This window comes from Grammomys surdaster, unplaced genomic scaffold, assembly GCF_004785775.1.
Source record: "Grammomys surdaster isolate TR1022 unplaced genomic scaffold, NIH_TR_1.0 126013, whole genome shotgun sequence".
Taxonomy (NCBI): Eukaryota; Metazoa; Chordata; class Mammalia; order Rodentia; family Muridae; genus Grammomys; species Grammomys surdaster.
In genome coordinates, this window is record NW_021620828.1 from 2,643,274 (window position 1) to 2,666,008 (window position 22,735).

The following is a 22,735-nucleotide window of genomic DNA, read 5'->3' on the forward strand; positions in this document are numbered from 1 at the left end:
ACAAGAGACACACACCCCCACAGTTAGTTCAGGTCATCAGTTTTCAGATGAGCCATGGGAAACAGGATCCTCCCCTGTGCTACCACCTGAATTTTATTGGTAATAGTCTGTGGTTTTAATGGAATCCACTGGCGTGATTTCCTCTCCCATAGTCCCCCACCTCAAATACTCAAGGAAGTGAATCAGTAGGAGAAAGCCAGGTCAGACGTGTGGATGTGTTGATGATGCTCTGCTGTTTTAAATGAAATCCATTGGCAAAGGCTTCCCCACCCATACGTTCCCACCTCACTCAAACACTCAGAAGAAATAGGGAAAAACAAGGCCAGTCCTTCTAACCGAATGTCAGAGCCATAAAGTATATTTATTTCTACCCCTCCTCTTATCCTTTTTTGAGTACTCAATCTTAGACAGCCTCACATGGTTGCTATAGAGACAGTGATGTCACTAGCTGCAATTCTGATGTCACTCCCTAGTCCCAACAAGGAGGAGGTGCATGGAAGGCTGGGGGAAGAAACAAGATCTTCAGCTGAGTAAGAACATCCCAGCATCTTCATTGACTTTAAACGTATATTCTGGAGTCTTCTGTGGTTCACTATTCCAGAGCTTCGGAGGTAGGAAAGCCCACTGGGCTGGGAAAATGGCCCATTTTCCGGTCCCCTGTGGTTAGAAAGGAGACGTAATGGACAGCTTTTTAATTTCAATCTCGGCTTCCTGCCTCTGCCCTGCCAGTTTTAGTTTCTGCTTTGAATCCTGTGGAAATATATGGGTTCCCTCAGCAGCATTCCATCCACCAAACTTCCACATCAAGTTCAGAGTTACTTACAGGTCTGACCTGCTATCCCAGGCCAGGCTTTTGTGGGCCTGATGGATTCCCTCCTTCCAAGTGTGATGTTGAGAGTAGAATACTGCCTGCCTGTTGGATTTTCCTGCTGTATTGTCTGGCTAATTCCACATGCTCTTTTCTCTCCAGAACTCTGAGTAAAGTCATGCTGGTAGATGAGTCTGATTCTTACCCGCCTGAAACCTCGGAGTTCTTTAAACCGAAGCTGTGGCTAGACAGCAGAGCACTAGGATCCAGCAAGCTATCTGTAGCTGTGTGGAGTTGAACTGTCAAGAGTCAACAAGATCTGTTGGGTTTCTGTAGCGCTCCAAACACAGAGAGAAGGGGAGGAGGGGATAGAGACAACTAATAATTCATCCATATTAAAATGAATACTAAAATTTGATTGAATGAGCTTCAAACCATGAAGGAACCCCCTCAGAGCCTGGTTTATACTGCCTACAATTTAGCTTTTTCATGGGTTTAGGAATCTTGAGAAATTAGGAAATGGGGTGGGGGGTCAGGTGTCTTTAGGTAGTCTTGTGGCCTAGAGTAGAGCAGGACTAAATATACCTGCCTCATTCAGCTGCCCGCCAACGTTCATGGCTTGCACTCCTCTCCACTTTGAGGTAATAATCACTTTGACATCCTCTTCCCATCTTTTTACACTGGCATCTTGGAGTCTTGTTTTCCCTCATAACTGTATCCCAGGCATCTTTAGAACTCACCGTGTAGTTCAAGCTGGTCTCAAACTTGCAGCCGTCATTCTGCCACAGCCTCCCAAGTGATGAGATTATAAGCATGACCCGTGACATCCAGCTGTCTCATAGGCATTTGTATGATGCGTATCTGTATGTACATACGTGTGCGTGAGAGGGAACATGCACGGAGGGGTCAAAGGTTGATAACAGGTATTTTCATCAGTTGCTCTCCACTTGAGTCAGAGTCTCAACTGACCAGCTGTGGAGATACAATGTGAACCAGCACACCCAGCTTGTTTGGTGAGTCCCGGGGATGGGGATGAGCCAGGGTGAAACAGGATTCTCTCTCGTGCTGCCACCTGAATTTGTTGGTAATTTCTGCGGTTTTGATGGAATCCATTGGCATGATTTCTTCTCCCACAGTCCCCCACCTCAAATACACAAGGAAGTGAATCAAGGTCGTTACAGGTTGAATAGCAAGCACTTTAGGGATTGAGCCACCTCCCCATCCCTCCTCACATTGGGGTGCGTGTGTGTGTGTTCACACGCATGTACACTCGAGCTTGCAGTATATGTAGGCATATGCACCCAAGCCAACATGCTCAGATGCCAGAGGAATATGTGTTGCTTACACTTGCTGCCTTATTCAGTAGAGACGGGGTCTGTCAGTGAACCTACACCTAGGCTGGTAGCTAGCAAGCCAGCAAGCCCTAGGATCCTATCTCTGCCCAAGGGGTTGGTGTTACAGGCACAAGTGAGCAGCCACATTTAGCTTTGGAGTTGGATGCTGGAGATTCAACTTCAGGCCTTGGTGCTTATTCAGCAAGGGTTATTGCTCACTAAGCTATCTCCCCAGCCTCACATTAGAATTTTTGAGGAACATTTTAAGTCAGTCCTTTGTGACCACAGAAAGTGCCAAATCTCATAGGCTAAAGAGCTGCACTACCTAAAGAAGCCCATTAAGTTCTATTCTTCTTCTTCTGGGCTTCAGTTTGTAAGATGAGCGTGTGAATTAATTGAAAGGTAAATGGTTACATTTACAATTTGACTCTTTCTCTGTCAATTTAATAGATAACATAGAGTATGACTCCAGGAAGTTATAACTTTTTGATTTTCCTTGTTTGTGACAACGTCACACTGTATCATCCAGAGTAGGCTGGGCTAGCTACATATCTCTGGCTGACCTTGAAATCAGGACAGTCTTTATGCTTGAGCCTCCTAAGTGCTTGGGTCAAATGCATGGGCCATCACACCCAGTTCCAATCTTCAACTTATAAATACACTTATAACTTGACTCCGTTGATTTTTTGGATCATCCTTTATTGTGGGAAATGTGTACATTAATTTCAAAATCTGAAAAGCTTCGTGGATCATGTCTGTTATAGCAGTGCTTGGGTAGGAAGCAGCAGGATCAGAAATTCAAAACCATCCTCAGTTATATTGTGAGTTAAGGTCAACATGAACTCTAATGAGTCCCTCTCTCAATGACAAAAAAGCAAGGAAGTTTGTATATGCTTGTGTATATATGCTATCATCCAGACAACTTGGGGAGTTTTCACAGACTAAAACAAGCTTTGTGTTTGCAGACACACACACACACACACACACACACACACAATACACTAAAGGCATTAGACTATATGTCAGCTAAGAGTTTGCCAGATAAACTAAACTAGTGAGAACAATTTCTGTGAAAAGAATACTAAACATTTTGGGATGTCCGTTTCCTAGCATGACTGGAATAGGAAGATCTAATGATAAAGTAATTTGCTCTGGTAAATTTGTCAAAAAACATTGGATATTAAAAAGATTAAAATATGATACCTTACTGTCATAACTTATTTGAGCAAGCCATTTCTTTTTTTGTTCCAGGTTCTCCAATTTTAAGAAAGATGAGCTGCCTGGAATTACAAATGGGCAGGACTTTTATATTCACTCTTTCAACAGAAAATTACTAAGCACCAGCTTTAAAGGTACTAGCTATTGTGACAGATACCAAGATGAGTTAGAAAATTGCTTTGTCTTCATGAAGCTATGTAATAGAACACATGTCCACAGCTGACATGTTAGGTAGGATGAGAAGGTGGAAGGAAGTATGTTGGAGACTTTGGAGGAGGAGCAAGGACATTCAACTAGGAACTTAAGAAATTTGTCATGGATAGGATAACTGTGGCGTGAGCTCAAGCAAGGGTGGGGATTAGAGGAACATTCTGGAGGCACATATGCAGTTAGTTAATGTTGGGTAGTTATTCCAATAAGAGATTAAAATGCACTAATGTCCTCTATTGATGTCTCGGGAGAGCTAGGCTAAGGGAGTTAGTTGAACTGGATTCATGGCTTATAACTCTCTTTATGAGGACACATATTTCTCTCAAGAACCTCCCCCAAAGGCTTACAAAATGATCTCTGATCCAACAGTCCAAGGCTCTCCCCAGTCCACCTGCTTACCTCCCAGCTTCCTATGAAGTGTGTTTGAGATTAGCCAGTCGTTTTCATCCTTCAGTAAGCCACTCATTTAAGAGCAGGGAATAACAATTGTCACTTGAGAAATCATTGGCCAAAAGTAGAATGATTTGTTATCTGGGAACTCTCCAGAAGTCTCCACGTCACTTTGTGATCCTCTCTTGTATCAATACCAAAAATAAGAAATCAAAATCATCATTCAGTAATAAGAGTGGAGTCCAGATGTAAACTTAGTCATTTTTCTCTGTCTTTCTTTGCAGAGTCCTTATATATTACATGGCAGGAGGGGTGAGTAGACTTAGGGATAGTGAAGACACCAATAAGGCTCATTTGGAGTCTTCCTTGTATCTCAAAACCCATCCTCAATAAGGGTAAGTAAGCACATCATTCCCTTACTCTCTTGTGCTTAATTTGTATCTGTCTTAATCGTAGTGTGTTGGTAGCCTGAATAAGGCAACAGATTCTGTTGATTTAGTTGTTTTCTGTCAGAAGCAACTCAGTTGGGTGAAATATAGAGATGGAAAGACTGACATTCATAGATCTATTTTGGGAACATTCTAGGTCAAGCTGCTACTAAATCTTGCCTTTAGTGTCTAAATAGCCTTAATGTTAATTCTTTTCTTCATCCCCATGACAAAAGCATAATATTTTATATAGAGGTGTGATTCATGAATATAGTACATGCCTCACATGTAAGAGGCCCCAGACTCCATCACTAGCACCATCACCAAAAAAAAAAAAAAAAGGTAAAATCTACATACTGTGATCTGTTGAGAATAATACAGGGTTTGACGTCATTAGTATGAACTTCTCTGCAAACAAAACAGCAAAATACAAAAGTAAATGTTAGAAAACCTTTTAAATTATCTGTCCTAGTCTGCTTTCCAGTACTACGATAAAACACTGACTAAAACCAGCCTGGGGAGGGAAAGGTTTATTTCATCTTACAAGTTGGAGTTCATTCAAGACACCTGGAAGAGTAGGCCTGGCACCCACACACAGTGAGCTGGGCCATCCAGTATCAGTTACTGATCTAGAAAATGTGCCACCACATTGCCCACAGGCCAATCTGGTGGAAATAAGTCCTCAGTTGAAGTTCCCTCTTCCTGGTTATCATGCAAACAGTCAACATGGGCCATCACACTCTGCCCAGGAATTCTCAGTACATTAGAATCACCCAGACCTCTTATGAGAACATTTTAATAAGATGTCTTTATTACGTTTCTTTGGCGGGAGGTGTACCACATGGCACAATGTGCATGCATGTGGAGCTCAGAAGGCAGCTTGTAGGGGTCAATCTTAACCTAACCCTAACCCTCTCTTCGCCACATGGGATCTGGAAATCTAACTCAAGTTGTCAGGCTTAGTGACAGATGCTGAGACACCTCGCTGGCCCTCTTAAGAAATTTAATGCTTAAATTTTCTCAATGCAAAAAGCACATGAAAAAAATATTTTTTAGAATGCTAGTCAACATTTTGTTTTTGAGACAGGATCTTGCCACGTTGCTCAGGTTCGCCTTGAACATGTGATCTCTCTTAGCACCGGAATCACATATGTACAGTACTTGCAACAGGCCAAGCTATATTCAATATCCACATCCCCTCCCCAACTCCACCCCACCATCTCTCTCTTCTGTACTAAGAATCAAACCCAGGGCCTTCCACAGGCTAGGCACGCACTCTTCTGCTAAGCTACACCCTTGGCCCCAGATTCAGTTTCTCTCCACTCTTAAGTAATCGTACAAGTTTTTCATTGTAGGAAATCTACTGCTCACTCAGGTAATCTCTGTCATTAAGAGGAGTACAGAAATGATTGTCATGCCGGGCGGTGGTGGCGCATGCCTTTAATCCCAGCACTTGGGAGGCAGAGGCAGGTGGATCTCTGAGTTCGAGGCCAGCCTGGTCTACAGAGTGAGTTCCAAGACAGCCAGGGTTACACAGAGAAACCCTGTCTTGAAAAACCAAAAAAAGAAAAAAAGAAAAAAAAGAAAGAAAGAAGGAAGGAAGGAAAGAAAGAAAGAACGAAATGATTGTCATAGTTCAGTAACCAGAGACAGTAGAGGGAAAATAAGAATAAATCTTTGTGAGAACAGAAAACAGCTCTTGGATGATTTTGCATTTTGATTTTCCTTTTAACAACTATCCATGATCTTCAGAACAATAATAGTATGCCCATATATATACGTAAGCAAATATTATTTGTTACATTTTTACTTATTGTGTGTGTGGTGGTGGTGAGGCAGATGCACACATGCCATGGTATTTGTGTGACAATCAGAAGACAATTTGTGGGACTCAGGTTTCCGTAGAGCACGTGAGTTCCTGGGGCCGAATTCAGGTCATCAGACTTGGCAGCAGACACTGTACCCAAACGAACCATCTCAACAGTCTTTTCTTTTCAACTTTTATTAAGCATGCGTTTGATGTTCCTTTGATTTATGTTGGTTTTAATTTTGAGGGAAGGTGCATGCTCCCACCTTTGCCAAAGTCCTGTAACACAAGTATTTCCAGTTAATCAGATGGCCACTCCAAGAAACTCCATGCCTTTTAATTCACAGTTTTTCAGCTTCAAGTGAGATGTTGGACTTTACTGTAAGGGAATTTTAAACCAGTATTCTGCTGGAATCCAAATGTAAAGATATGTATCTGTTTTGTGAGAATGTCAGTACATTGTGTGGGGGTTGGAAGGGAATATTGTACCTCTTACTTCATCTTTCTTACGCACTGAGAGGTATAAATGGGAGTAGAGTTTGGAATGAGCCCAGGGACTTTGAGTGGGGAGCCTTGGAAGGGACCTGGGCATGGGAAAAGAAAGTGAGGGCAAAGAGAGCCTCCCTGCTACTCCAGGTGACCAGCACTGTGCTGCTTGGCCATGCTTTCCAAAGACTACAGTGTAGAGTGCAAGGTTTTGAAGAGTGGATGAGACTGAAGACAAAGGCCCAAAGAGGATTTGGATTAAGGATTCTGAGTCAGGGACAATGAAAGTGCAAGTGTAAGGCTGGCGACTGGAGGCCGAAGGAGTAGCTAGACGCGGTCAGGGCAGGTGCCTTCTGCAGAGGATGACATCCGGGGACCAGATGACTGGTGGTGCCACTACAGAAAGGGAACAGAGCAAAGTGTTACGAGGGCCATGAAAGAACACATTAGCCAAGTCATCCCTACATCCTGATCCTGAACGGGGAGACTAAAATCCCCCAGCATGGGCTTATTGGAGACAGACTGATCTTAAGGAAACTCTACTAGTGTAAGTTAGTGCTCTAGAAACGTATGAAAAACAAAGGTTTCCCCTTTTAAAAATTAGTTCATGTACAAGGAACTCGTGAGGAAAAAGTAAATTAACCACTTGGTCACATTTAGTTTTGAGTATCTACTGAAAATCAGAGATGTGGGGACGGTTAGTAGGGACCAAAGTAGAACACAGCAAACTAGGTTTGTGTATTTAACAAATAATTGAGCATGAACAGCACATATTGGACATGAATGTCATTGTCTTAATCAGAGTTTCCATTGCTGTAAAGAGACACCATGACCAAGGCAACTCTTATAAAGAACAACATTTAATTGGGGCTGGCTTATAGATTCAGAGGTTCAGTCCATTATCATCATGGCAAGAAGGCGGTGTCCAGGCAGGCATGAAAAGGTGCTAAGAGTTCTACATCTTCATCCAAAGGAAGCCAGGGGCAGACTAGCTCCCGTGTGGTTAGGAGGAGGGTTTCATTGCTACAGTGACACACTTCCTCCAGCAAGGCCACACCTACTCCAGCAGGGCCACACCTACTTCAACAAAGCCATACCTACTCCAACAAGGTCATACCACCTAATAGGCCACTCCCTGGGCCAAGCATATTCAAAGCACCACAGTCATCTGTAGAGATAAAAACTTGTGAGAAATCTTGCTGTGAGGGCTGAGGCTGGAGATCCACAGTTGAGTGGGGTTTAAGTAGCACTTTGGACAGGTCTCTGGAAAGCATGGCTCCTGCTACCTGCATCTCTTTCTTTCTCATTATTTTTTTCTTCTATTCATGTAATCTTTTTGATGACTTTTCTCATTTTTTAATACTCCCAGATGGCGGATAGGGTTGACTGGTTGCAAAGTCAAAGCGGCGTTTGCAAAGTTGGTGTCTATTCACCTGGAGACAACCAACACCAAGACTGGAAAATGGTAAGGTCACCTTCCTCAGCAGCACTAGTTGGGGACATTTGGACTGTCATCAAATTATTCTCTCCTTCATTTTGAAGATGGCTAAAATGAGCTCATGTAGAACAAAACCTTTCCAATTTACCCTAACAAATTCTTCAGTTTATGATGGTTCATATTTTAGTCTTTAATTATGTGTTCCTGGGTGTGGCTTGTGCATGTGAGTTCAGGTACCCCAGAGACCAGAAGAGGGTGTGTAATTCCCTGGAAACTGGGGCTACAGCCAGTTGTGAGAGACCACCAAGCCTGATGATTTGAGTTCAATCCCTGGAACCCACGTGGTGGAGGACAGAACCAACCAAGGAAACTTGCCCTCTGACCTCCACACAAATGTTGTTGAATAAACCTCACTTCCAATCAATCAGTCATTGTAGGACATATACATAAATGTCTCCAAGGCATATCAGAAAGATTTCCTGAAATTTACAATGGCTTAAGATGCTGAGAAATCAGAAGTGACAATACCACTGCACCTTGAGCATCCAGTAAGCATCTATTAAATGCTTCACATTTATTAAGTGCTTACTGGTGAGACTGAGGTGTATCTGTCAGGGTCCAATAAGAAAATAAAAGCCACACCTAAGGTTAAACATTTTAAAATTGTTTCCTGAGGGAAGGTAGTACACTATTGAAAGATACAAGGGAAAGGCTTCAGGATTCTACAAGTGTAGAAAGGCGATATTAAGCCGCACTCACAAAAGCCCTCATTCAAGGCTGTTTGGACACATATGGGCACAGCTCCTTTCACCCCTTGCAGCCACGTAGTGTCCTCTACTGATGAGGGCCACTTCCCAGAGAGAGAAATGCTTGAAGGACTCAGAGACAAAGTCACAAAGCAAGATGAGTTTGCTGCTAATGACCATAACTGACCTTCACGGAAAGTAGGATATAACGCCAGAAACATTCACATACATTGGGCAGAATTCTCTCTTTTTGAAGGTCTTGGGCCAGTGAGATGGCTCAAAGGGTACAGATGTTTGCCACCAGGCCTGGTGACCCGTGTCCATATCCCAGACCCACATGCTGAAAGAGTGAAAGAGGAGAAGTGACTCCCACAGGTTGTCCTCTCTCTGCACACGTACAGGTGCATATACATCACACTTGCACGTGCTCACACACAAGCACATAGGCACACTGAAACTCAAAACCAGAGGTCCCATAATCCAGGGCATTCATTACTCTCTCCTTACTCGGATGACCAGCATGTAATGTTAAGTGCCTACCTGAGTTTATACCAACTCTATTTTCCTACCAATAGGAGCCAAACCCCTGAGAAATCTTCACAAGACATACAAACACTTATATCAAAATAGTTGAAGACCCCCAAACAGCCTCCGTTGGATGTTTTATCCACCCCTGCCCTTTTGTGTAGAGACGCAAAATGGAAACCAACCAAACAAAACCCCATCACCTTTCACTAAGCAAGAAGTACCCTAGGAGATCCAAAAACAAAACTGACTTCTGCTGTGGGGAACCACTCCTGAGAAACAGTGTAAACCTTAAATATAGTTTAACATGTAAGTATAATTTGGTATCAGTCTGCCACTTGAAGTTATGTAAGTAACCACTGGACATTAATTAAAAAATTAGTTTTGGTCATTTGGCAAATGGATTTTCTGAACAATAATTGTTATATGTGTTTCATGTCAAGCATTCCATGCAGGGTCATTCCAAGCCAGGCATGGTGATGTATCTTGTGACTCCAGCTTTCAGGAGGTAGAGATGGAAAAAATTGGATTAAATATGTTTAATGAGCTAGATATGGAAGAGATAATAAGCAGGACTGAATATACAGTTACCTAAAGTAAGCTGCGGAAGCATCAGATCTCTGAGCAGAAAAAATAAACCTGTTCATCTTCTGGTGTTCTTCTCCATGAGCATGAAACATTTTTGGTGTTGAAAGGAGAAAGAATGATTTGACAGTCTCTTTCCACACAGCTCAGGATGCTATTGTGTGAGGGGTGAGCTGTAGGAACAGCAGACTCTGACGAAAGAGAAATGGGAGGACTCGGTCTCTGAGGCACTCAGAGATGGTTTTGTGTTTCCATCAATACCTGTAGCCTACAGAGTTGTGGTTTATTGGTCTTCCCCCCCCCCCAGAGCTGAAGACTGAACCTGGGGCCTTGTGCCTGCAAGGCAAGAGCTCTACCACTGAGCTAAATCCCCAACCACAAGCCTACAGAGTTGTAACACAGCATTCCAAGAATCAGAGTCAGATAGTGTGGGCGGCTGAAGAGGACACTTTGCATTTAGACATAGATTATAGACAATCTATAGTTTTATAGTGACGGACAGGATTGTTTTCAACAAGTCTCTTCCATTCCACTTGGATAAGAATCCTGGTGATTGTGCCGTGAGGCTTGTCACATGCATGTTGGCCTGATGGCCTCATTGTATCAGCTGAACTAGCAGTCCTTATGAGGAAGCAGCTGCACCCTAACATGAAGAGTCAAGTCTGAGACACTGTCTGTAGCAGACCTGAGCACAATTAGATCTAACACCTTTTCTGGCCTCTGCAGGCACCCGTATGCATGTGTGTATACACACATGCATACATATATGAACAAAGAAATATTTTTTTAATTACTGCTATGTAACAAATAGTAGCCAGTAACATTTTAAGTATTTTATTTTTATTTTTTGTATATGGCTATTTTTTTTCTGCGCACTTGGCATGTGCCTGATGCCTACAGAGGCAAGAAGAGCGTATTGGGTCCCCTGGAATCAGAGATATAGACAGTTGTGATCATCATGAGTCCTTAGTGCTGGGAATCAAACCCAGGACCTTTGGAAGAACAACAAGTGCTCTTAACCACTGAGTTCTCTCCTGCCAATAGCTGGTAACTTTTACTTTCATAAGAAACTAGTAGTTTGATGACATATTATAATAAAACATTTTATAATAAAACACTATCCTTTTCTAAATGGGTCATATTTGTGGTCATTCCTAAATTGACAGAATTCTTTATATTTGATACCAAAGAAAGCATATACACGTGCATGATACTGTATTTAGGTTTAAAGTTTTGCCACATATAGATTACAGGAAGTAGTTATATAAATATGTATGTGCTTATCATACCTCGTGTCCATCATAGAGTTTGTATCTGCACAAAACTAATCACCCAAAGTTATTAATCCCCCAATTATAAATCAATTCATTGATGTTGGTTAGCCATGGGAAGCCACATAGCATGTCAAGAGTTTGCTGTATCAAATAATTAGGTACAATTTCTCCATTTTTTTCTGAAACTATACTTATAATAATAGATATAAATTTAAAAACAACAGCTACTGGGTGAGTGTGACAGGGCCCTTAACCCCAGCTATCAGGAGGTAGAGACAGGCAGATCACTGTGAGTTTGTGGACAGCTAGGCCTACACAGAGAAACCATACCTTGGAAAACAGGGGAAAAAAAAAAAAACAAAACCAACACACACACACATAGAAAACCCACCAGATAGATCTCAGAAAACAGCGATGAGCACCAGTACTAGCTCATGGCAGGTATAAACACCCTGTGATCTTCAGGATGTTGCCATCAGGAACCATAGAAGCGACATAATATAGCATTTGAGAACATGGGCTTTAGAGTAGATGGCCTGGTTGAGATTCTAGCTTCGTCCCTAAGTAATCTTATAATTTCAAACAACTAACTTAACTTGATCTTTTAGTTCTTTGATTGTAAAATGAAGAAAGCAAGAGAAGTAACACTAGAATGGTGGCCTTAAAATCATGTGTATGGTCTATAGTAAATGTTCAATAAATGTGGATTCCTTCTGTTAAGATGCTGGAGCCAGTTGGCCTTTGTGGTTGTTCTGGATGTCCCATGTCTTTGCTGTGTTACAACTGGGTGAAACCATGTCTACTTTTCAGGATGGATCAACAGATCCTGTCCGAGTGCTCAGCTGGCTCCGCAAAGACCTGGAGAAAAGTACAGCGGGGTTCCAAGACTCAAGGTTCAAACCTGGAGAGTCTTCATTTGGGGAGGAAGTGGCTTACCCAGTGGATCAACGAAAAGGTTTCTGTGTTGATTATTACAATACCACCAACAAGGGCAGTCCAGGGAGATTGCATTTTGAGATGTCTCACAAGGAGAACACTTCCCAGGGCCTCATTGCCCATGTTGGTAATGGGGGTTCCATAGATGAAGTTTCCTTCTATGCCAACCGCCTCACAAACCTAGTGATCGCCATGGCCAGAAAGGAGATTAATGAGAAGATCCATGGCACTGAAAACAAATGTGTCCATCAGTCATTGTATATGGGGGATGAGCCCATACCCCATAAAAGCTTGAGTACAGTAGCCTCTGAGCTCGTGAACGAGACAGTCACTGCATGTTCCAAGAACATTGCCGGTGACAAAGCTCCTGGCTCTGGAGACAGGGCCTTGGGGTCATCACAGGGCCCTGGTCTAAGATACACAAGCACTCTGAAGATCAAGGAGAGCACGAAGGAAGGCAAGTGTCCAGAAGACAAGTCTGGTTCTAAGAAGTCTTTCTTCTATAAGGAAGTGTTTGAATCTCGGAATGCGGGAGATGCCAAGGAGGGTGGGAGGTCCTTACCTGGAGATCGAAAACTGTTCAGGAGCAGCCCGGACAGGCCTGATGACTTTTCAAACTCTATCAGTCAAGGGATCATGACCTATGCCAACAGTGTGGTGTCTGACATGATGGTCTCCATCATGAAGACGCTGAGGATCCAGGTGAAAGACACAACTATCGCCACTATTGTGCTGAAGAAGGTGTTGATGAAGCATGCAAAAGAGGTGGTCTCGGACCTCATCGACTCCTTCATGAAGAACCTCCACAGTGTCACAGGGAGCCTCATGACTGACACAGACTTTGTCTCAGCCGTGAAACGAAGCTTTTTTTCTCATGGAAGCCAAAAGGCCACAGATATCATGGACGCCATGTTGGGCAAGCTATACAATGTGATGTTTGCCAAGAAATACCCTGAGAACATCCGGAAAGCCAGGGACAAATCCGAGAGTTACTCCCTTATCTCCATGAAATCACGCCCTGGGGACCCGAAGATCCCAAACTTGAACTTTGCGATGAAATCAGAATCAAAACTGAAAGAAAATTTGTTTTCCACATGCAAACCCGAGAAAGAGAAGTCGTGTGCTGAAACTCTGGGTGAGCATATTATTAAGGAGGGACTGAACATGTGGCACAAGAGTCAGCAAAAATCTCCTGGCTTGGAGCGTGCTGCAAAACCCGCTACCTCTCCGCAGGATGTCTCCTTTGAGTCCCCGGATCCTAGTGAGGCAAACCCTCCTCACCAACCTCAGCCACCAGAGAATTTTGAAAACTTCATGTGTGAATCAGACTCCTGGGCCAAGGACCTGATCGTATCCGCCCTGCTGCTGATTCAGTACCACCTGGCACAGGGAGGAAGGATGGATGCTCAGAGCTTCCTGGAGGCTGCTGCCAGCACCAATTTTCCCAACAAGGCACCTCCTGTAGTTCATGATGAGTGCAAACTTAAGGCTCCTCCCCATAAAATATGTGACCAAGAACAAACAGAAAAGAAAGATCTGATGAGCGTCATCTTCAATTTTATCCGGAACTTACTCAGCGAGACCATATTCAAGGGTAGCCGTAACTGTGAATCCAAGGCACATGAGCAGAACATTAAGGAAGAAGAGATCAACCTGTGTGAAAGGCCTATGACTCCATGTGAAAGGCCTATTACCCCACCTGCCCCGAAATTCTGTGAGGATGAGGAGCCCACTGGTGGTGCCTTATCTGGGCTAACCAAGATGGTCGCCAACCAGCTAGACGGTTGTATGAATGGGCAGATGGTGGAGCACCTGATGGATTCAGTGATGAAGCTATGCCTCATTATTGCCAAGTCCTGTGACTCTCCCTTGTCGGAGCTGGGAGACGAAAAGTGTGGGGATGCCAGCCGGCCAAATTCTGCCTTCCCAGATAACTTATACGAGTGCTTACCAGTCAAGGGCACGGGGACAGCTGAAGCCCTCCTGCAGAACGCCTACCTTGCCATCCATAATGAACTGAGAGGTTTGTCAGGACAGCCACCCGAGGGCTGTGAAATCCCCAAGGTGGTTGTCAGCAACCACAATCTGGCTGACACCGTTCAGAACAAGCAGCTGCAAGCTGTCCTTCAGTGGGTGGCTGCCTCAGAGCTCAATGTCCCTATTTTGTACTTTGCTGGTGACGATGAAGGAATCCAGGAGAAGGTAAGAAACACCCGAAAGCTTTCCCATAGGTTAACTTGGGTCTTATGGTCAGAGTGTTTTTTTGAATGGGAACACAGCTATGGAAGGGGAGAACCAGACAGAAAGAATTTAAAGATTATGCCTCTCAACAGGGATAAGAGTAAACTAAGATTAGATCATGAACAACCAGAAAAACACTAAGAGCAGGAAGGAGAAATGGCACCTTCTGCATTTCTGCATGTATTTATTGTGTCAGGAGCACAAATGAAAATTCTCGGTATAGGAATCAGACAAAAGTCTGCACCTGAGGCTGCCTTTTTGTTTGCTTGCTTGCTTTGTCTCATGATTCTGTACCTGTTGCTCTCTGATAGCCTGTTGTAGTCACTGAACTCTTGATCTGGAATAGCCTGCATACTGGGCTGTTGAACATCAGGACTTTAGCTAAAAAAAATCTGCCGTTTTTTTAGCTTTCTCCCAGAGCCTCTGTTTTTCCCCAGCAGCACAACAGAGAGTCAAAACTCAGGACTAAAGTTAAGAAACTTACTGCTAAATCTGTGTGGGTCCTTCCCAAGTTTCTTGCATGTTGAAGGTCTGTGATTGAAAACAGGATATAAATGTGGATTATCCCCATAGGGTCAGGCACTTGTCTTGAGGGAGCAGTATATATATGAGAGAGGTTTGAGATAGGATGTCAGTAGAAGGCCTCACTCTTCCTGTGCTCTGTGGGGCTGGCTTCCTTCTTTCTGGTGACTTGGGGAAAATGTAGGCATGGAGTAGAACTCTGTGGAGTCGGAGGAGGTACATCCTCTGGTCCGTGTGTTCTGCTGTTTCTCATTGAGAAAGTAGAGTTTGAATGTAGGCGGGGATTATCTATGGTTATGGGTTTTCTTTTGGGCTTCTCTTTGCCATAACCCGTACCTGATGAAGTGCCACGAAGGCCTGCACCTGAGGCACTTCACACTACTTCCCTGCTTGCCTCCAGAGCAGACCCCTCTGCAGTATGTATTTAACTTAAACTTTCAGCCTTTGACCACATTTTCCTATCATCCATCTTCTACTGAGGCCAGACAATATTTTCTTTAGTTCTCAGGATCAGTTTATCTTAATTGATCCACAGTGTTGCAGAGTCCAAGAGAACCGAAGGCAAACTTCCCATGACCGTCCCGAGAGAGACAAGTACTAGTCTCTGGAGTGGAGGATCAATGGCATAGGACAGAATGTGAGGCCCACAAGACATGGAGGGGAAAGGGCTTTCTCCTTTAGTAAATTGGATTAATAAGCCCTGAGACTGGGAAGACACAGAATCACGTAGCATGCAGATAAGATTGCATCCATGCTAAGAAAGAACCAGATGCAGCTTAACTTCAGTCAGGACATCAGTCTTAACAAGACTGCAGTTGTTACTCAAAAGGCATCATAGAACATCCTCACTGGCAGCCTCCTTTCTGACCTACTAGGACACAATCTTCATCCTTAGTAACATACCCAGCTGCTATGTCTGCAGAGTGCCTTGGTAATGGGGTCATCATCTTTGTCTGACAGCCAGGAGATGTAGAGTAAGTCATTCATCTGTCATCTTCTAGCTCCGACACTGGGACTCTGGCAAACTCTCTCTTTCAGTGTTTCCAGCCCATACACTACAATTATTTTGGTCCACAGTGGTCAGCAGGTGGAAGGGAGAGTATATTCTGGCAAATATACTCCATGTGCAGCGTATGAAAAGCTTCTACTCTGTAGCCATCTCTCCCAGCCACCATACGTAACATACACAATACATTCTGCTGACAGACTTTGAACTAAAGTTCTGTAATGTATTTGCCTGAATAGGACAACAGCATGTAAACCCTTTACACATCTTTGTTAATTCTGGAGAAAAAATATATCCTCCTGTTATTTCATTGACAGCCCAGTAGGAAGGACGGTCAGCAGCAGTTTGAATGGTTGGTAAAACATACAGCAAAGAAACTATCTGAAACCAACTGTTTTTCTTTGGGAAAGACACTGATGTATGCAAATATCATCATGCTGATGCAGTCCACTGAACCTAAGACTGGAATGCCCAGGAACCCGACTGCCTTCAACACTATAGAATTTGTTTTTAATATGTCATGTGGGTACAAGATCAAACCCCAAAATTTAAAAAGATTGAACACTGAAAACAGCATCTACTCATCAGATCACTTCTCTATTGGCCTCCCAACAGAAAAGCCAGACTCCTCTATTCCTGGGGTGTTCTTCCAGAAATACATATGTGTGTACATGTAGAGCTAATGTATATCCATGTCTTTTTTAGTACAGATGGTTACATGCATTTATAAGCAACAGAATATACATGCAACACATTTCACATAATTTGCATGTACAGTACATGTGATACAATTCATATGTACACACGAGAGGAACACATACATATATGCACGCATGTATGTAATATACACATAGCATCATACATACGATAGAACATACATGCACACATACATAAGACAGAATACCCATGCACACATATAACTTATAAAGATGCATACATTGTAAAGGTACATATTCTGAAACATAGAGTTTTTATAATTTTGTTCTGTTTTGTTTTTTAATTTGTTCTTTGCCATGGTCTTACTGTGTAGCTCAGGCTGGCCTTAGACTCTCTGTGTAGCCCAGGATGATCTCTAACTGGCGATCCTCCTGCAGCAGCCTCCTGAGTAGTCTCTAGGGTTTTCTTTTGATTTCACCATATACAATTTAATCTAAGATAGTTTTTCCTTTGAATGTTTTTTTGGGGTTTTGTTTTGGGTTTTCCTTTAGTACTTTGAGATGTTTTAAAGTTTTTAAGACTGGCCTTTTTATGTACATTTGCACATAAGGTGGAAGGAAGAGAGGTGGGGTCTTGTTGTCATTTCCTGCCCTCCCCCTAGCTTCTGCCTGATTCTTTCTGAACTTTCTGTTCTGTGCCATTGAATTGTCCATCTGTCTATTCTTAGGCCAGTGGCTGACTCTGTTTATTGTAGTCTTGTGAATTTTAAAACATCCTCTAAGACTGAGGACTCCTTATCTGTCTGTACCAGTGTTTTAGGTTGTTGGTTGAATGCGTTTTCTCACAGCTGTGACTAAATGCCTGACAACAAGCCATGGATGGAAGGAGTGACTCACTGTACCTTACTGTCTCCAAGGGGTAGAGCCCCTCGCTGCAGAGAAGGCATGGAGACAGGAAGTGGAGGCAGGCCATGTAACTGAAGTGCCTTCCCTTGTGACTCATGTTAGCAATGCTCATCATCTAAAGGGTCTACAGTCTTCCATAGCAACACTACCATCCGATGACCAAGCATCCATCATGATGTACTACAGACTCATTCACATTCAGTCCACAGCGCCGGTCTTCCCTGGTTATATCTACATTACCCACTCCTACTGAGGGAAGATGAGCTACATAGTGAGCTAGAGACTGCCCTGGGCTATATTGTGAGACCTTGAATTAAGGTGCTGGTGGTGGTGGTGAGACGGCTTCCTAAAGTAGCAGTTTAGGTGGGTTTCCACTCCCTCCATTCTCCTCAACAAGTCTTTCATTTACTATAGATGTCACAGTGATAGATGGTTGTGGATTGATTTGATAAACATAAATTCAAATGACTAAAGATGCTGACCATAACTCTATGTACTTCATCCATCTGTGTTGATTCTTGGTGCCATTCACTGCCTGCATGTCTGTGCAGGTCTCTGGCCCACATTCTGGTGACAGTATTTTCTTCCTTGTTCGGAGTTGAGGTTTGTTTGCCTGTTTTTTAAAACAGACTCTCATATAGCCCAGGCTACCCATTCTCTCTATTGCTAAGGATAGCCTTGAACTTCTCATCCTCCTGCCGAGTATGTGTTAGGTTCCAGTGCTTGGTTTACAGTTGTGTGGCACCAGGCCCAGCTTATGTGGTGTATGAACTGAAGGCAGGGCTTTGTGCATGGTAGACAAATGCTCTACCAGCTGAGGAAAACATCCTCCACCCAAGGGTTCTACATTCTAGAAACAAGTCTTTCACCAGACACAACTCTCAAACGTTTGCTCTGTGTGAAGCATCTTTTAAAGAGAAAACATTATTTATGATGAATTTCTGATTTATCTTTTTTTTTTTCCTGTGTGTTCCTTGCCTTCATGTTATAGCCTCATTACATATATAGCGAAGGATGACTCTGGATTTCTGATCCTCCTGCCTCTACCTCAGGGTACTAAAGCTGTGTGCTTTTTATCCCTTATCTAATAATATGAATAATTTCTGCCCAACTAATGTTGCTTTTCTGTGTCTTTGTTATGCTCGAATTGAGCCTCATATGCTAGGCAAGGCGTTCTACCCCAGCCCTTTCCCATGGTTCTTGACTGTATGCAGTTTTGTCCTTAGAGAACACATGCCAAAACTGTCACAATAGGGAAGACAGTTGCCAGGGGGGCAGAAGGCCAAGCACATAATCAGCACCCTGTAAAGCACAGGATAACTTCCCAGCAAAGAACTGTGAACCTGTGAAGGAAACAGTACAGACAGAGCTGGCTCATTCTAAGGTCACATGGACTTTCCTCCTTGTCTTGTGTCAGTTAATGGGGCTCGAATGCCCTTGTGTCTCTGTGTGCCTTGTGTGTTGATGTTGGCTCTTTGCATTTGTGTGGTTTTTGAATTCTCAGTGCTGGGAATTAAACCCATGGCTCCATAAACACTAGGCAGGTACTCTACCACTGAGTTACTACTCCACCTATGGGTGGCTTTTGCATACCTGTCAGGAGGGAACTAAATCTATCCCTTCACACAAGGATATGTGGGCATTTCTGACTTACCCTCGAAAGGCCCGTGGGTATCCTACCCCTGTGAATTTTCCGGCCACTTCACTAAGAGGTCAGTGGGTCATGATGCTAGAGCCACTTGTTCTAATTGTGATTGTCCTTCATGTCTTTTCTTTTCTGCCTCCTTTTGGTTTATTTGAACATTTTCCAGTGTTCCATTTGAATTTCTCTGTTGTGATATTTTAGGGGCTGTCTTGATTGGTTTGTTTTCTTTAATATGTGTTATTTTGTGGCCTGGGCGTCTGTGTTAACTCCTATCTTTAGGAGTTAAAGGACAATCATTCATTTGCACTGACAGCCAGCACTTCTTACTTGGCCTCCAATTGCCTTGGGCTAACATGGTCCTCTAGGGATTATCCTAGAACGAGTGTGCTCGTAAGGAGTTCTCTTCCATTTGTACTAGAGATCAAACCCAGAGCGTGGCACACACTAGGCACACACTGTATGAAAACTTTTTGTTTTGTTTTGTTTTGTTTTGTTTTGTTTTGTTTTGTTTTGTTTTGTTTTTGATCTACATTCCTGAGATGTATTTCTGCTGGATGAAGAATTCTGTTTTGGCCTCTCTTCTGTCAGCCGTGGTCTTTCTTCTTTTTCCCCCATGTGCCGTGTGTGTGTGTGTGTGTGTGTGTGTGTGTGTGTGTGAGAGAGAGAGAGAGAGAGAGAGAGAGAGAGAGAGAGAGAGATTGAGAGAGAGAGTGTGTGTGTTAGGATCCTGAGGATGGGAAGCTTAAACCTTTGAGTCATGCTCACAGGCCCTGATCTCTGCTTATCACATGTCTTTGGTCTTCAATACTTTTTTATTCTGTTGTCTTCCTTCTGCGGTTTCCTCCATCTGATGCCCTCTTACTTTATATGTTTAATGTCATTTTTAGCCTGAAAATTTCCACTTGGTTTCCTTTATACCTCTTAGTTCTTTGCATAACATTGCCCTGTGCTTGAACTGGGGATCGAACACGGGGTCATGTACCTGTTCCACCCCAGCAATTCTTCACTTGAGTCTGAAGCTCCCCGAATCACTCAGACTGGCTTTGCCCTCCCTGTGTAGCCAGGGTTTGAACTTGCAAAAGTCCCGCTTCGGCCTTCCTGAGAACTGAGATGGCAAGCCTTTGCACCAGGCTGGCTTATTTTGTTCTTTATTTTCTGAAAACTGGACTAACCTGACTAAGCTGGCCCTCCCTTCATAGAACTTGCCGCCTCAAACTTAAACACTCCTGCCTCTACCTCCTGAGTCCTGGAATTCCAAGCAAGCATCATCACATCCAACAAAACTTTGTCTTGCTCATTTCAAGAAAACGTACTTCAAATACTGTTGTGGGGATTTTTCTTTCTGAAAAAGTTGATGGGTTGGGGCCATGACCTATACTTTCTGTGCTTTTCTATAGTGAAGGCAGGATGTACAAATACAAGCTTATGCATGGAGAAGGTTTGGTGCCCTTAGGATATCAGGGGAATGACAGTGCTCTGTGCACATGGCTGGATGGCTGCTTCCACCCATTCTCCTCATTGTGTGCTTGGGAAGAGGACTAAACTTGTGATTCTGAGACCTGGATGTGAGTTTGCTCCATGGCTTTCCAGGAGCATCAGTCTGGCAGGCACCATCTCCTGAGGTGGGACTGATTCCTGTTGTACCTCCCGCTCGAACACTCTGGGGTTCTGAGATGTAGGGGGAACAATCCCATAAGACCCAGGTTGGTCTTAGGGCAACAGAGGTGTGCTACCGATTTGTCCTCTTGCCATGTGTGACACAGCACCTGACAAGGGAACTTAGGGAGGGAGGGCTATTTTTGGCCCTCAGTTCTGGAGTGCAGTCAATCCTCCATGGTAAGGGATTCATGGCAGCAGCGTCCTGTGGTCAGTCACATGGCCTCCATGGTGCGGAAGCAGAGGGTGGGGAATGCTTCTGTTCAGCTAGCTTGCTTTCTTCTTCCTGTGCTGTCTGAGACTCCAGCCTCGGGGACAGTGCTGTCCACAGTGGAGGGTCTTCATACCTCGGTGACCCGAAGCTTTGATTTTAAAGCGGTTCTAGATCTTTAGTTTCCAACCAACGTAAGGCAGCACAAACGGAGAGTGTTTTCTATTAGGGTGAGCACAGAATCTTAGAACTGTTGGGGAACAAGAGCAGTGTTGACAAGCGCTCACTTCAAAGCACCGTCTTCAAGGGAAAACTAGGTGGGTTTGACTCAGTGAGAGGTCACATTCTATATCACGAAGAGGGCAATATTAACATATTTGTATTGCAGATGAGAGCAACTTCCGTAGCTGAAGTCTCCTTGGGCTAGGGCTAAGTGTTAAGCATGCACAAGGCGCTAGCTCCCGTCCATGTGCCATAAAAATTAAAATCCATTTGTTTGGTTGGAGTGAGAGGTAGCTCATGCCTATAAGCCTGGCTCTTGGGAGGTAGAGACAAGATCAACAGTTTGAGGCCAGCCTTAGCCACATGAATCCCTGAAGGTTTGTCCTCGCCCCCGAGTCCCTCCTACTTCAGTTTCCCCAGGTCAGGTGGCTCCTGGGTTCCAGGTATGCAGGCGTCTCCTGGTCTGTTTGGGGGCTGCTCTGCTCCTCCATCACCTTCTCTCTGCTCTCCACAGCTGCTTCAGCTCTCAGCCACTGCTGTGGAGAAAGGCCGCAGCGTCGGGGAGGTTCTGCAGTCGGTGCTGAGGTATGAGAAGGAGCGACAGCTGGATGAGGCAGTGGGAAACGTCACGCGGCTGCAGCTGCTGGACTGGCTGATGGCAAACCTGTGATTGGGGCCCACCCGGTGTTCCCGCAGTGGGCCGAGTCCCCGCCCCCTCAGCCCCCTCCCTGCCGCACAGAGCCCTAAAGTTCCCTCCGTACCATGCACACTAGACACGCCATCTAATGCTACTCACTGGATTTTGCAGATTTTCTTGTCCATGCGAGCAAGGACATAAATTAAAGATTACAGTTAAAGGGCAGCGTGAGTGTGGCTCGCATTTGTTGGAAAGGTAAGGCTGCAGCCTCCCTGAGGAAGCTGTCAGACAGAGGAGGGCAGGGACAGGGACCAAGAAGAGTGGCCTACTCACCCACTGGGTTCCATGCTGTCCCTAGCAGTGAGCTCATTAAACTGTTCCCTTAAAATAAGCCACAACTGGGCTTATTTCATTTCCATCCTTTAGAGTCACAAGAACAGCCAATCAGAATCATTCACATGTGTTGTGGGTGTGACCACTAGTGTCCAGTCTACAGAAGCTGCAGAACCACTGCCACCTCCAACTGTACCCACAGTTCAAGGTATCGGGGCACTTGGTGTGGCAGATGGAGCCAGTGAGATGAAGCCTAGTTTCATCCCAGTGGCAAAAAAAGAAAAAAAAAATGGTTCTACAGCTGGGTTCTCAGTGCTGTTTGGGGATACAGGCCAGCAATGTTCACACTTGGGTAGTGGAGGCAGGAGGATCACATCGAGTTTAATCTAAACTACATTTATTTATGTATTGATTGGTGGGCAAGACACGTCTGCCACAGCCCAGGTATGGAGATCTGAGTTCTCTTCTCCTCCGCAAGGAAGAAAACCAACCCATTCATCAGGTTGGCAGCAGCA

The 22,735-nt window shown here is 44.0% G+C and overlaps 1 protein-coding gene across 2 annotated transcripts; it reads left to right on the plus strand.

Moving 5' to 3' along the window:
- Window positions 1–458: 458 nt before the first annotated feature.
- On the plus strand, window positions 459–22,112 carry Akap3 (A-kinase anchoring protein 3). Of its 2 annotated transcripts, XM_028754534.1 has the most exons (6): window positions 459–611; window positions 3,394–3,494; window positions 4,245–4,355; window positions 8,051–8,146; window positions 12,060–14,387; window positions 21,765–22,112. In XM_028754534.1, exons 4-6 carry the CDS (start codon window positions 8,051–8,053, stop codon window positions 21,918–21,920), a joined length of 2,580 nt encoding a protein of 859 aa, XP_028610367.1. In that variant the 5' UTR covers window positions 459–611; window positions 3,394–3,494; window positions 4,245–4,355; the 3' UTR covers window positions 21,921–22,112. The 2 variants fall into 2 exon arrangements, with proteins under 2 accessions (XP_028610367.1, XP_028610368.1); XM_028754535.1 differs by lacking the exons at window positions 3,394–3,494; window positions 4,245–4,355 and having other exon boundaries at window positions 521–611.
- The last annotated feature ends 623 nt before the right edge of the window (window positions 22,113–22,735 follow it).

Excerpts from the sequence above, each read along its gene's own strand:
- Akap3 (XM_028754534.1), top strand. The coding sequence starts at position 8,051 with ATGGCGGATAGGGTTGACTGGTTGCAAAGTCAAAGCGGCGTTTGCAAA. Across the intron at positions 8,147-12,059 it reads AACACCAAGACTGGAAAATG|GATGGATCAACAGATCCTGT; the intron begins GTAAGGTCACCT and ends TCTACTTTTCAG. Across the intron at positions 14,388-21,764 it reads ATGAAGGAATCCAGGAGAAG|CTGCTTCAGCTCTCAGCCAC; the intron begins GTAAGAAACACC and ends TGCTCTCCACAG.